This window comes from Rhinatrema bivittatum, chromosome 4 (assembly GCF_901001135.1).
Source record: "Rhinatrema bivittatum chromosome 4, aRhiBiv1.1, whole genome shotgun sequence".
In the NCBI taxonomy this organism is placed as follows: domain Eukaryota; kingdom Metazoa; phylum Chordata; class Amphibia; order Gymnophiona; family Rhinatrematidae; genus Rhinatrema; species Rhinatrema bivittatum.
In genome coordinates, this window is record NC_042618.1 from 50,969,251 (window position 1) to 50,985,402 (window position 16,152).

The 16,152-nt window shown below is 41.5% G+C and overlaps 1 protein-coding gene across 2 annotated transcripts in view; it reads right to left on the minus strand.

Moving 5' to 3' along the window:
- BRF1 (BRF1 RNA polymerase III transcription initiation factor subunit) overlaps positions 1–16,152 on the minus strand; it is a 572,778-nt gene that overhangs the window by 224,465 nt on the left and 332,161 nt on the right. For both annotated transcript variants that reach the window (XM_029598099.1, XM_029598098.1), the window contains exons 6-7: positions 12,688–12,837; positions 6,113–6,206 (exon numbers count right to left, since the gene is read on the minus strand). In XM_029598099.1, the coding sequence (XP_029453959.1) occupies positions 6,113–6,206; positions 12,688–12,837 (244 nt within the window). The remainder of the gene's footprint in view (positions 1–6,112; positions 6,207–12,687; positions 12,838–16,152) is intronic.

A 16,152-nucleotide genomic window follows, 5' to 3' on the forward strand; every position in this document is an offset into this window, starting at 1 on the left:
TGCTGATGTCAGATCCGTCTCCAACTGCTAGCACGCGGATACTATCCCATTCGTTCTGAGTCCATCTGGCTACACGCCAGGAAAATGGGCTTTTGAAAATTACTATCATATATTACATTTACAAGCATAATGCCTTTGAAAATTACTTCCTTAGCTGGTAAATGCTCATTCATACCCTACACTCTTCACAAGTCATTCAGCTGACAGAACCCCAGTGAAGGAAGTTCACCTTTTGACCACTAGGCCTTCAGGTTTGAAGCATCATTTTTGTGGGACAAATTACCCTTTGAAATTTAGATGATCGGTGACTTAGGAAGCTTGTTAAGATCACACTTTTTAGGGAGGCATCTAATAGTGCTTAATGTGCTCTCACTATATCTTGCTGGTTCAGTAGGTTACAGCCACTAAGGGCCTTATTTACCAAGGCTATCGCAGGCTTGTGCTGTTAGCGCAAGCCTGCGAAGGTAGCACACACCTGCGCTACCTAAATCGAGGCGGAGTCGGCCCCGGAAGAGGAAGAGTCGGGGTGTCACCAGGGCCGACTCCGCGAAGACGCTGCGGATGGCGAAAAGATAACGGCCTTTTCACGTCCTACTTCGCGCCCAATAGCTACACCTTCTATGGTGGCGGTACTGGGTGCGAAACCGGCAGCAATCGCACTGCAGCGGTGCGATCGCTGCTGGCTAGCGCAGGACCACCCCCCCCCCCCCCCGCTTTGACCCCCGCCCCCCCATTAGCCCAGTTTTCTAAAGTATCGCAGGCCTGTGATACTTTAGAAAATGAGGCCCTAAGTCTTCCTAATATACAGATTGTTTTGGATCACTTGAGTTATTTAGAATGGTCAAGAATATGTTAGATTCCAGATGAGAAGACAATCTTCCTATCATCAATTGTGAGGAATCTGCAACATATAATTTTGAGAAGCTAAAGTGTTAACTACATCTAACCAAGTTTGATTTTTGTACGACTGTCTGTGTCTTCTGCCTAGTTTTGTGATCCAGCTTCTGCCCAGTCACATTAAGTGAGGTTGATGACATTTTCTCTCAACTGAAGCCTATTTATTGCTGCTAGACTCCTGCCCTTTTTGGATTTTGCATAATCTGGACACTTTTTCTAACATCTGTTTTTCCAATGGAGGTGTTCTTAATTTGCTTTAAAAAAAAGCTCTGGTCATCCTGTATTTAAAAAAAAAAGAAAGAAAAGAAAAATATCCCTCTAACGGGCCGATACAGTACAGTGCGCTACTGTTAACCCTCTATTAGACACACGTTTTTGACGCGCTAGCGTTACCCCTTATTCAGTAAGGGGCCGAAAACATGGCGATATTAAGTCGGAGGTCCCGAAAGTTACCAAAAGTTAAAAAAAAAAATTTGAAGTCGGCCTGTGGCTCGAAAACCGGACGCTCAATTTTGCCGGCGTCCAGTTTCCAAACCCGTGGCTGTCAGCGGGCTCAAGAACCGACGTCGGCAAAATTCAGCGTCGGCTGTCAAACCCGCTGACAGCCGCGCCTCCTTTTGCCTGTTTTTACCGCCGGGCCTAATTTGCAATGTGAATCGGGCACACAGGAGAGCGGGCGTTTGCCCGCTCTCCCGCGGACTTTACTGTATCGGCCTGTATGTGACTTGGCAAGTTATCACCCAATTTCAAATCTGCCAGTCTTGGGAAGACCACGAGAAGATGGAATCCTTGTCAGCTGGCCTACCTGAGGGGTCCTGTGAAGCAGCCAAACAGCACCTCAGCTTCCTGTGAGGTGCTTGTCGTCATCTTTCTGTGTGGAGGCCACTTCTATAAAGGGCAACATCCTGTGTCGTGCAGTCGCTGATGTGCTGCCAAAGCCACATGCTCCTTAAGAATCTGGAGTTTACATTGGTATGTAAGTAGCTTTCTGACTTTAGTCATAGGTTCTGTTGCAAGGGTCCTCCAGAGATGGGGAAGAAGAGGAAAGTGGTAGTACAGTCCTTCCAACTTGGGCCTACTCTTCCCTCCTAGACTTCTCAACCAATGGTAAAATCCTTTATGATCATTTTGAATCATGATGATCAAGTTAATTCAGGACTGGTAAGCCAAGGTGGTTTTACTACCGCCCAAAATGAGACTTTGATCTCTTTGTCCTAGTACCCCCTTTCCTCCTGAGCTAGAAGTGGCTAATTCCACAGGTCCTTTGGTAGAGGATTTATTACTCTAAAGTGTGGAAACTTCCTCTCCAGATGGAGAAAGTATACCTGTGTAGAAGATTCTGGTTGGGTTGGTTCATTCAAAAACTCTAGCAGAAGCTTCTAGAGTCTTGGCTGTTTCCACTCCTGTTAGACCTGCATTGATAACCTTTGAGATACTGTAGAAAGCAATAGTAGGTCTTGAATGCTCACTAAGTTTAAAGATGGATAATGTTTTATCTTTAAATCTGCCATTCTTGATGAAGTTACTTGAAAAATGTACCTTCACTCAATTAATGGATTTTTTGAATTATCATGATGTATTAGGCCCATTATAATGAGGGGTCTAGTGGACATAGCACAGAGATGTTTGTTGGCCTCCCTGCTAGACTATTTTGTGAAATTGATACTAGGGGAGTAGTCTTGTTAGTAATGTGGGATGTCTCCTCCGCTTTTGATTCAGTTGACAACCAGTTATTAGATTCTCTCGATTTTGTACGGACTGATGGGAGTGGTATACTGGTTTCAGTCTTTTTTTTTTTTTTTTTGGAGAGGCTAGTGCAACAGATGTTTCTGGGTGAAAACAGCTACAAATGAACATCTACCCTTAGGGGGTACCCCAGGGATCTGCCCTCTCCTCAAGGTTATTCAACCTGTTTCTCCAACCTTTGGGTAGATTGTTGACATTGCTTGGCATTAGATATCAAATATACACAGATAATGCCCAGCTTTTTGTTTCAAGCCTGAACAGTGCTATAAAGATTCTGTCTTCAGGCAGTTGATAGGTGGCTGGTACAGGATAAGTTCACAATTAATACCAAGAAAACAAATTCTCTAGGTCAGTAGGTCGTGATGACCTCCCATCAGTTTGGTTAAAGGCATAGAAATTAAAATCATCACAGAAGTTTCGGATCTAGGTATCCTGATGGCCTTGCAACTTTCTTGGAAACCTCAGATTCAGGCAGAACTGAAATTGTTTTATAAGTTGAGAGTCATAGGCAAGTTGAAATACATTCCCTTGTATATAGTTAATTTTCAGTCTCTTGTATATAGTTTACAAGCAGATAATAATCTTTTGTAAAGCCTGCTACTATATCATTTTATATTGTGAACCGTTATTTATATTCATTGTAAAGCTATTTGCTATGTTATGTTACACTGTGAACCGAGGTGATGTTTTGCTACGTGCCCCGGTATATAAAAATTCTTTAAATAAATAAATAAATAAATTCTTTCCGCATGGTTGTCCAGACTACTGCACCAAGTGCTATGGATTACTACAATGAATTATACATTGATTTGCTGAAAAATTACCTCCATGCCATCCAAATGTTGCAAAATGCCGTTGCTAGATTCATTACTAAAAGGCCATTAAAGGATCATATTACACCGTGGTTGGTTGAATTATACTGGCTGCTAGCATCTCAGAGGACCAATTTCAAATTGGTAACAATTGTTTATAAAAGTATTGATGGGGGAAGTCCTTGGTACCTATAAGCTCTTTTGAAACTGTGTTATCCTATGGACTTTTTGCGGTCTGTACAAAAGAATTTGCTGTCAGTTCCATCCTTCAGGGAGTTCCACTTGGAAGTAATTTGGCAGCCAGCATTTTCTGTCTCAAGCTCTCATAGCATGCTGATCAGTTAGCTATTCATGAGATTCCTGACTATTATCAAGCTTCCTTGATAATTCCTTTTACTTTTATCAAGCTTATGGTGGTTAACCATCTGATTAGGTATATGCAATGTAATCATATTTTGTGCTCTGAATTTTGTTTGGTTTATTGTGTGTAGTTTACGTATTATCCACTCTAAACTACTTGATTGGGTAGGGCAGAATATAAATATGTTTAAAAAATGAGATGGTACCGTTAGGATTCATGAGATGGATTTGCATACACACTTGAGTAGAAATGGGGAAGCTGTATAATATGAAAAGGCAGGTAATTTATGTGGCCCTAGAAGAATGGAAACAATACCAGGTACAGTGGTTCTGAGACCTGTTGGTCTGGCTAACTGCAACAGGCACTTGCAGGAATTTTATTTTTGTCTAGTTATTTGTTTTGTCCTAGTGTTAGATGAATATTATGTTATCTGTCCATTATTTGGGCCTTGTATATTAGTGTCCACTAGAGAGTCTGGATACTAGTTTTTGTTCACTCTCTAATTTTAAGTATTTTCAGGTAAATTTTCAAAGGCCCACATGCGTAATTTTCGGGGTTTATGCGTGTGCCACGCACATTTTACAACAGACCCGGCCACGCGTGTAAACCCTGGAAGGGGGGGGGGGGGGGGGGGGAGGCAGGCCGAGATAGCACCATTAGCTGCTGTCCCGGGGAAGTGCACTGGCAGCCAGCTTGAGCAAGGAAGTTGCTTCTGCTCTGGCAGAGCAGTAAGTAAACAACAAACAAAACAAAAAAAATGGTCATAGTTTGGGTTAGGTTAGGGGTCAGGGAGGAGAGAGGAAGAGGTAGGAAGGGTAGGGTTAGGGATAGGACAGTTCCCTTCCAGTCCGCTCCTTAATTGGAGCGGACTGGGAGGGAACTGGGAGAGGCCCGATTGCGTCGCCGCACATAATTTACTAAAATTCACCCCTCCTGTGTGCACCGCCCGCACAAGCGCATGCAGATTTTAAAATTCCGGTGCACATGTGCACGCAGCCATGAAATTTTATAACATGCACGTGCCGGCCCACGCATGTTATAAAATCAGCGAGGCCATGTACGTGTGCCAAGAACTATGTGCACATGGACGGGCACACGCGCCTTTTAAAATCGACCCCTATATGCATATATATGGACTGATAACCTACGAGAGTTATTTTTATTGTACTTCTCTGATAGCAACTATTGGTCATTAAGCAAATACATTTTAAAAAATAAATACTATTACATATTGAAATGGCCCTTCTCCAAAAATCTGCAGTTGTCAGCTTTTTATTTATTTATTTATTTTAAATAAATTATGGTGCTTTTGAATGTTGCTCAATAATGTTGTGATTTACTTTAAAAAAAAAATTGGCCACACAGCAGTTGAATGGCTCTCAAACATAGGGGCTGATGCAATAATCTTCGCAGAAAGCGGGCGCTGTCGTTTGGGCGCCATGCAATATGTAAATTAGGGGGTCACTGTCGCTTGCGCGACCTTAGCGCCTCCTTGCTAATGCGACCCACTGCGGCTGCCGGTTATGAAGACCGACGCCGGTAAACTCGGCCTCGGTTTTCATAACCTGCCTGACTGCCAGTAATGAAAACGGACGCCAAGATTATCGGCAGCTATTTTCATTACTGGCAGACGGCCGGTTATGAAAACAGACTCAGTTTACCGGCGTCAGTCTTCATAACTCGGCGGTCTGCCGAGTTATTTTATTTTATTTACTTTAAAAAAAGAAGTACAGAAAAGCAGTTTTTTCTGCTTTTCTGTACTTCTTTTCAATGCGCTCAGCTATTAACGCCTGCTCCAGGCGTTAATAGCTAATAGGCGTCTGAGACGCACATTTATCTTTTTGCATGCAGAGTGAATGAGTAATATGCTCATTCATATGCATTTTGGACGCGCGTTAAATAGGCGCTAATCCCCTTATTGCATTAGGGGGTGGATTAGCGCCTGCGGGTCGTACAGTGCGCTCGGCTGAGCGCACTGTATTGCATTGGCCCCATAGTAGGGTCACACTTGCTTCTAATGTACCACTTTTGCTTCCTCCCTTCTGCAACTATTCCATCAGCATTGAAGATAAAAGGAATTTGATACAGAATGCAGGAAACTAGGGCAGCTGGGCTGTGACTTGGCAACCAACCAAGTCTACAGAGATGTTAGATTGCCCAACCTTAAATGTAGTGATTTACAGGTTACTAAGGAAGTACTGTGGGCAGCATGCAGCCACATAATTTATACAAAGGGCTGCTAATCATTAACATGAAGCACCACTTAAGAGATATCAGCAACAATAGTTGTACCCACCTTTTCCTCAGTGTAGATTCACACACCTTCACAACTCTGATGACCTCTTTAACTGTGCGTCGGAAGTCATGCATTCTGGATGCAACTAGAAGGGCTACAAAACAAACACGAGTTTAAGAATTACCCAGACTATTAGTCAAACAAAGACCACTCTGCAGACAGTCTAGTCTCTTACAGACTAGTTAGAGTAATGATCTAGTAATAACTTTCTACTATGATTTAACCAAAAGTTAACACCAGTGATTTACTATAAGCTTGTATATGTTACAGGTCATTGTTTTGCTACAAATTATTCAATTTCAGCAAGTAATGTTGACTCCAATACCTACACTTTATATTGCAATATAACTGATGTGATCAGGAACACCTTTTGAAGAAAACAAAATGTATCTTAAATCAAACTGCCAGACATCTGGAACATTTCTCAGGTGATATTTCACTGTTTAGACATTCACATGCACATTTTTCATATCTACTTTCTGAAGTTCATTCTCTTCTGTTAAATTAGATAAAAGTATCATCCAGAAAGTAAAGTGTTACAAGTCAAGTACTTAGGAATTTGAATCCTGCTTTACCAATACCTGTCTGAACCACAGATAGGTCGAGCTCTTTCTGTGCTATCATCTGCACAACTAATTAAATGACGATATCACTCCTTTTGATGCAGCCTGTGCTATTACTGAAAATCTGCCAGGGCATCCAACTCAGGGCTGCTTGAGTGATTCCTAGTCAACCTTAAAGCAGCAGCACTAAGTGCTGTCTCCACAGGTGTTTTCCTGTTTATTTGTTATCCTGCTTTCACAGCAGCCTGTTCCTGTTACTAATGCTGTTTTTCATGCTTTCCTTATTTATTTATTTTATTTTTTTTAATAATCTTTATTCTGTATCAACACAATGCAGTAACGCATTAGCCTGTTAGTATGTGAGGTAGGGTTCTCCAAATGGGGTTACAAAACTTTCAGCTGGGCTCACAAGTGCTGCAATAGGCAGCACTCTTCAGGTGCCAGTAGCAGCATTAGTAGTGAAAGCCAGCATGGGGCCTGTGAGCCAGTATGGGGCCAGTGAGCCAGCACATGCTCAGACTTTGCAGTAGCGTGCCCTTACATGAGTTTCTGTGGTAACAGGAAGCTCTGCACGAGGAGGGATGAGGAGGGATCAGGGCTGCTGCAGGGCCCATGCACTTCCACTAGCCCACAGGCCTCATGCTGAATTTCATTAGTTATGCTGCTACCACTTGCAGATCACTGTCGGGCTTAGGATCAGCCATGAGGGGAAGGGAGAGCAGTGTGCATGGTCAGTGTACATTGTCACTGCTCCTCACTTCTCACCCCCCATTGAACCTACCCAAGAGAAAAATGTTGCCTCTGTCCTCAAACGGACCTCTCTTCCCACCAGCTGTCATGCACTTTTGTCCCGGGTCCCGAAGGAAAATGTTACGCTTCCTCTGGCCAAGGGGTTGTTTGGAGAAGGCACTATAGAAAAATGAGGGGTCTGAGGTACAGAGGATTGGCTGAAGAGGTATTGGGTAGGGACAGACTTGCAGAAGTCATCCTGATGGATCACGTAAAGGGTGAATATTGTCCCTTATAAGAGAGAAATACTGTCATATAGTTATGATTTGTTTATGAGTTACAGTTATTGCATGCAGTTTTGTGTTCACTGAGAAACATACTGTAGTTCTGGCTTCACAGCTGCCCTCTCAACCCTAGTATGAATTAGTTAAGATGGTGGAAATGAAGTAGTATATTAGAGAGACAAAGTACACCTTAGACTCCATTATTATGTACAAAGGTCAGCACGTAGCTTGCTTTGGAAGTATGATAAGTGACACAATACTGCTTAAAGAAATTACAGGCTTCTGGGCCTCCGCGATCACTTCACAGCCCACTGCTCCCCTCCCCCCCTTTTACCAGAAGCAGCCTAGAACACTTCACAGTCCACAGCCCTCCCTTCACTTAACTTGAAATCTGCAAGCTTCAAGGTCACAAGCACATAAAATGGAGATACGATTTAATTAAAAGTATAAGACGACTTAGAGCAAACCAGGAGATGGAGAGGTAAAGGTTTTGTGTTGTGTCCAATGCGCCAAGCAGCTCTATAGTTAAAACTAACACTGGTACATGTGATGATTTTTGGTTAGGTTTTAGAGAAAATGCAGAGCTGGTGGTCACACATTAGAGAGCATGTCTGGACAGTATGACGATTAGAAGCACTGAACAAAGACAAGAAGTCCATTTTCACACGCAGTAGCTTGGCAATATTTACGGAAAGTTAGTAGACAAAGAGAACCCCACAGCACATGTCCAAAACAAAGACATATAATCCTAGCACACAGTAGGACCTATGAATTCCTGCTAAGAGCTATAGATTAGCAAGACCATCTTGGCAAGGACCCAGAATTCCCTGAGCATTCAAGCCTTCCCCAAACAGATCTGCTTGGCTACCACCAATTGAGGAATTTTGGAAGGTGCTCATTTTTAGGAAAGTGGTAGCTTCCGCTAGGCTTTTGTATATAATTATTTCCCTATTGGTTAGGGAAAGATTTTACCCTTGCTTATTGTGCTGATATACTGTATATAATCTGTTTTGTTTATTTGTTCCCCCTACGTTCTTATAAACATTTGGTTTTGTGCATATAGCTTTCCATAGTTTCAGATATGTTTTAGTCAGTGTTGTTATTTTCTTAGTTATTTGTGTGATCCAGACTACAAGGAAAAAAACTACCATTCCTCCACCCACTACAGGAAAGTGAGAGAAGAGGGATATGAGAGGAGTTTGGGGGGTGAAAGCGAATCAGCTTTGGCAGGGGGGGTGTGTGAGAAAAATGTTAGAGGGGAGGAGATGAGAGAAGGGATGGGGAATAGGGAATGGGATGAGAGGGAGGAAATGATCAGCTGGGGGGGTTACAAGAAGGGTTTTGGGTGAGTATTAGCTGGGGAATGCAAAAAAGGTTGGAGGGAAGAGGATAGGTTGGGAGAGGAATGGAGGTTGAGAGAGAAAGTGCTCTGGAGGGGATAGAAAATGAGATAGGTTCAACTGAAGTGCTAGGGAAGGTAAGGAGGAGTGATTGGAAGGGGACCACACCTCTGCTAATTTGTTTTTGTCATCCTCTGGGTCATGTGAATTTTCGAGTGCTAAAATGAGATCACAGTGGCTAAAAATTTGGGAAAACCTGATATGTTGTATGAAGATAGCAGAAAGCTGAAGCGCAAACTTAAGAAAGGAAACAAAAAAATATGGTCATAAAACGAGATGCACTCCATTTGCTGCAAACGTGAAAATAATAAAACTAATTGAAACAAGAAAAAAAAACAACAAGGAATAAGCTCAGGCAGAAATTTAGAAAAGAGCCAGATAGCAGGAATATTTGCAAGATTCCAGCTAGCACTAACTGCTTTAAAGCAGCAGTATGATCCTAAAATGGGCAATTTTGAATAGCCTGCATTGTATACAATACAAATGGGCACTTTTAAAAGCAAAACTCAGAGTAGTCTCCCTTTGAAAACTAACTAGTTTAATGTGACTGTGCTAAAAGCAATCATGTATTTATTACCCATGATGGTAAAATTTCAATAGGTGCGCAGGCACACATATGCACGCATTCGTTGGCCCACGCCCAAGGACACGGCATTTTCTAACATACGTGCATATATGAGTGCATGTTATAAATTAGCCTGACCGTGCGCACATATGTGCAATTTTAAGTGGATGCATGCTATTCGCACAAATGCCGTTTCTACCGCATAAGTGAGCAGATTTTAAAAAACATGTGTGCCAATGCCAATATTCCCAGCTTGCCTAGGTAAGGGATAGGACGTCCAAACCCACCTAGTTTTTAATAGCCTCCCTTCTCCAGTCAGCCAAGACTCTTAAAACCCCGCTAATCTAGTTAACTTTATTTTATAACTTACACGTCATCCATAGCAGAAGTAAAATTAAGTGGCAGAGGAACCCAGTGCGCACCTGTGCGCGTATGTATTTATGCGCTAATTTCAAGTTAAAATCCAGGAATGCCCATGCCCCGCCTCTCTTTTTTGGATTTTTCATTTGTACATGTAGTGGCAAGTATGTGCATAGCCAGGTGCCTTTTAAAACCCACTCGGTGCATGCCAGCCCAACTTGTGTGCATATCTCCTGGGTTTTGGCACTTGTGCAAGTGGGAGCAAAATAACACACAAATCAAAAAATACTATGTACACACAGCATTCTCCTCCCTTGACCTAAACATGCCCAAAGAAATGGCTCTTTTTAACTTGGCTAAACATGAAAATCCAAGCAAGCTTTCAGCCAGGCAAGTTTCAGTCAAGCCAATTTACCCTGGAAAATGCGCATTTCCCCACTTAAATGGCTTTGAAAACTGCCCTCCAAATAGCAAAATTACTTGTTTTTTGGTGGCAGCTCCCTATTGCTCTATTCTCTCCAAAGAGATTTTTATTGCAGATACTTTTCAATTTTCTTAGAATAAAAAGGCATGCACCATTTATGAGCGCATTTTAGTTTATAAAATGTCCACCTTGGTTACTTGAGCTGTTGCAGTTGTATTTATGTTTTGCGTGTACATTTGTTGTAGCTTGGGTTTCTCTGGCAGAGAGGCAGCTAAGCCATATCGCATCAAACATATGTGGCGACTGGGAAACACTAATACTCAGCACTGATGCATGCCCAGTCACCAAGAGAATGCTGGGAGTGAAAAGAAATACTCAGCTCTTAAAGAATTACAAATCTGAAACTGAAAGGAGCATCTTAATGAGTACTTTATTCGATTTATTTAAAATTATTTGTCTACCGCACACTGCAACAATCGGGGCAGCCAACAATATAAAAAACATTCATAACATCCTCATCAAAAACCAGTACACATTCAAGTGATATTTTCCCAAAAATGTCACAGGAGTCCTCCACATCATTTCCCCTTGGCCCTTCTAACCAGTGACTGAATGATATGACAAATGGTTTTAAAGTACTGACGTTTTACAAGAAGAGTTCATCTAAGCCAAAACGATGCTAGCTAACAGAAGCTGCACCTGCTGAAGAAACCTCTAAGAAAAGAGCAATCTGGAGCTGAGCCAATTGTGCACTGTGCAGTACATCACACGCCTAGGTGAGAAGTACCTTCTGAAGTCACTGCCGGCAGGAATGGATGCACTGTGGGAGAAACGTGCTCAGCCTCTGAGAAAGGATAGGAAAATACAACCTGGAGGGGGAGGGCTCAACAGGGAAAGAGACAGTATCCTCCTGCTCATTTGGGCTTCCAGTTCAATCAGAACCAAGACTTGAGCTCCACTGCCATGATCTTTCCTTCACAGCTATCGGGGGAGTTTCCCCCTATTTTATTATTTGTTCCCAATTTGCTTTTTGCGATACTTCTCAGCTAGGAACCATGCAATCATGGCTTTAAATCTGTTCACTAGATGTCACCATTGCACAATGAGTGCATTCCCTCCCCTGGGCTGCGAGTGCTACCTCTGCAGCATCCCCAGCCCTGGCTGGCTGGCCCGTCTAGGGAGCAGAAGTCCTGAACAGGGAATCAAACTAGGGCCTCTGCAATGGCAAAGTACAGGACTGCCACCTCTGACTGCACAATTTAAATGCAAAGCAGCATCCAGTTTAGAGAACCGGTTTTGGTTTGAGTCCTAGTAAGCAATAAGCTATATAAAATGGAAAAAATTATCTCATGCAAAGGCTTACATAAAAGTTTCATGCACTTCGCTCCCACTCAGATAACATTATCTATGGCTAAGGCTTTGCTATGTGAGTTAAACATTGGGACCTTCATTATCAGTTTTTATTGTTCCTGGGAATTTCAATGTTCAAAAAAAATAATCAGTGGAAAATGACTTTTTCATATAAGAAATGACTTTTTCATATAAGGAAACACTAGAAGCCACTGTGCGGTGAAGGGAAAACTCAGGCTGAACAACTGCCTGCAATACTCATTCAACTGTCAAACAATATTAAATACTAAAAAGTATTTTGTTGGAATGATTTAAATTTCTTTATTCTGGCTTGTAATTCTTTGGAAGCTGCAAAGAACATACAGCACACACATTCCAAAACCAATGACTGCAATCATTTAGACAAAACTGTCCCTTTGATGTGACTATGACATGCCAGAGGAAAATCTTCAAACATTTATGTTTTGGGAAAGTGCTGAACAATGGGTGTTAACTTCAAAGATTATTGCTCAATTTAGCATATTCTCAGGTGCTGGGAAGCTAATGATCTCAGTGATTTTATACACCAGGTGGAATGTGTTTTTGATCACTCAAGTATTAAATTGTTGATGTTATGAGAACTTATGATCAGAGGTAGCAAAACAGCCTATACTGGGTGGTTCCCATTTGTGATGCCATCTTTCTGCTGGACTTGCATATTCTAAAGTTTTATTTTGGATAGTCCCAATCCTGTAAAAATCTCACTGCTTAACCATTTATGAATCACATGTACAAAAGAATGCTGAGTGCGTACTGACATGTCTGCATTTCTACCTTGTGTTTAAGGCCTTGATCAGACAGGAACCTTACTATTCAGTTTTTCTACTCAGAACATTTTGTGCTCAGAAATGATATGGTTACCTGCACCACAGAGTCCTGAGGGTCTGCGTCCTGTGTGCATCCAGTCCCTTTTCATTCTTTGTAACAATCTTAGAGCTGTCATCGATACTTCATGGTTCTTATCCCCAAATTCTAGCATATGTGCAAATCGAGGAATATACAAACAGGGGTCTGCAATAAAACAAGCTACATGTTTTCAAGAGGTCAGAGTCACTATCAGAAATACAAAGCATCTACATGCATAGCAAGGAAAAAGTCAAACAGCACAACCTTTTTCTCATATGCAGGGACAACTCATCACTAGTAGAAAAAATAATATTGCCACCCATATGAACATCAAAACTCTGGACTTTCTAGATTCCATGGTTGAGTCGTTTCTACATATCTCTTTTCCTCCATATAAAGTGAAGATGGGTCATGTTTCTTTTGAAATTCAAAATTTTTATTGTAAATACTGAACATTCACACATAACATTCAATATTTACACAGCAAGTCACAGTTTTCAATTAAGCATGTGAACCATACCCCGAGGTTTAACTCCCTTCCCCCCCCCCCCTACACACACACTCAGGAAGTATGCAAAGTACAAAACAAAATTAAAAGAGAAGAAAAGTAAAGTAAAAGAAAAGTGTCACGAATATTGAATGAGAATCTGTGTATTAACCAGCACAGCAGCTAGCAAAATCACAAATACACCAGTTAAGAAATGCTCTCATACAAGTATCATAAGAAAAGTCAATTATGAGAATTAGCTCTCAGCTTGTTGCTTTCCCAACCAGATTATATAAAGCGCCCAAGTGTTTTCAAATTTGGATTGAGAGTTAGCCTTATGGCCAAATATTTTTCTAGCCGGTAAAATCTATGGAGTCTAAGGAGAGCTGCTGTCAATGTGGGAGCTTCCTTACATTTCCACATTGCTGCTATCTCACACATCTTGCCACAATAAATAATTGCTGATAAAACGTCTGCAGCAATTTCTCAATTCCCAAGGCAGGCACGTTCAACAGTATATATTTAGGGTGAAAAGTATCACCAACACCCACCTTAGTCGAGGCCCATAAAATTATTAATTTCCAAAAATCACTCCATACGACCTCCACATATGGAAAAAGAAACCCCGCTCTCTGCAACCCCTCCAACACTTATCTACCATAGGGAACATAGTATGAAACCTCTCGGGTGTTAAATACCTTCTCAATAATACCTTGTAGCTATTTTCCTGTAGCATTGCTGATATAGAGCATGTACTTGTATGTAAAAAGGCTAAATCCCACTCCAATTCACCCATAGGATATCCCAGGTCCTTATCCCATTCGCAAATATACTTAGAAGACTCTAAAGCAGGGGTGGGCAATTCCAGTCCTCGAGGGCCACAAACCTGTCGAGGTTTTAGGATATCCTAATGAATATGCATGACACAGATTTGCATTCAACTGAGGCAGAGTGCATGCAAATCTCTCTCATGCATATTCATTAGGGATAACCTGAAAACCAGACTGGTTTGTGGCCCTCGAGGACCAAAAGTGCCCACCCCTGCTCTAAAGGCTCCCCAAGTAATAACAATTTTGAAGTAACCCCTCTCAGAGTGTCAGCCTTTTCATAATAATTTTCCAATAATGTTTTGCCTCTAGCTATAAAATCACATATCCTCTTAGAGAGTACAAAGTGTCTCACCTGGGCGAATGGCAAATAAATAGGACTCCGCCAGGCCATACATGTGAACCAAGTCATGAAGACTTAAAACATTTTCTCCCCACCAATATATACTAAATATATAAAATCCCCTTATCCTTCCATCTTTCAAACGCTCAGATATGCAAGGCAGCTGGCAAATCTGTAGTATGGAACAACTGAGTATAGTAAAAGAAATCCCGGCTGCCAACCTTGTCTCTCCATTGATGCCAAACTGAGTATTGATCAAGGCAAATGGTAGCCAAACCAGCTGCATCCAGGTCTGCCTGGGTTGCCATATTAAAGAGCCCAACAATGATTGCTCAAAGGATACCCATTGTTTCATGTGGAACTTCTTAGTCCAGTCTATTATAACCCTCTACTGGGATGCTGCGTAATACCAAGACAAACTAGGAACATCTAATCCAACCCTAATCTTAAGTAAAAACATTACTGAGCGAACCACTCTATGTGGCCTTCGCTTCCAAATGACGTCGAAGAAACTCTTCTGCCATGATTTTAATATTGCAGAAGATATATTTATCGGTAGTGTAATGAACAAATAAAGGAATCTGGGTAGAATATTCATTTTAATAATTGCAATCCTTCCCAGCCAAGAGAACCCATATCCCTCCCACTTTCCCCAATCTTTCATGATAGATTTGACAAGTGGAATGTAATTTAGCTCAAATAACTCCTCAACACCATTGCTAATCAGAACAACCAAATATTTGATTTTATGCTTGGTCCACCTAAATGAAAAATGTCTTTGAATATACCACACATCAAAGTTTGCTCTCATTTCTTTCTCCAGGTTTACCTGGAAACCCAAACTAAGCTAAACTGAACCATCTCCTGCACAAAACCCTCCAAAGATGGATAAGTGTTAAAGTAACCAATATGTCATCGGCAAATAATGACAATTTCAGATGTACAGGTCCATGCTGCATACCCAAAATATTTGGGGCTGCTCTTATCTTTGTGGCAAACCGCTCCAGAAACAATGCAAATAAAAGTGGGGAGAGAGGACACCCATGCCTGGTATCTCTAGCTACTGCAAAACTCCTCCCATAGCCCCTGTTGACCTTTACACATGCGCATGATTCTTCATACAACTTTCCAACCAATCCTAAAAAATGGGTCCCCAATTGCATTTTTGCCATGGTCTTAAACAGAAAGACCAATGTACCATATCAAATGCTTTTTCAGCAACTACTGTTAAAAGAAGGGAAGGAATTTTCCTCTTTTTGACCCACCATATATCTGCAATTTTACAAACATTATCTGCAAGTATTCTGTTAGGGATGGAAAAGACTTATTCTGAGTGTACAAGTAGAGACATAACCCGATTCAGTCTCTCAATCAGCACCCTCGCCAATATTTTCAAATAAAATTGATAAGAGAAATGGGTCTATATCAACCAAGTAGCATCGGATCACAACCAAGTTTAGCTATAACAATATCTACCAGATTAGGCCCTACAGAAAATGATTTCCCTTCCCTTATTCGACTGAACATTGCCACCAAAGAGGCCACCAAGATGTGGAGAAGCGTTTATAGTAGCATGTAGTAAATCCATCTAGACCCGGTGATTTGCCTACTTTCAGCATTTTAATAACTTGGAGAATCTCAACCGTACTGACAGCTCTATCCAAGTACTGCTGTTTTTCCTCAGTGAGGGCTGGCAGAGATACTGACTCAAGAAAAGCATCAATAGCATCCTCAGAAATTGATGTGTCTTTAGTATAGCTGAGTATAAAATTGAGAAATATGGAGCCTAATGTCAGATGAAGTTGTGACCATATTATATTACA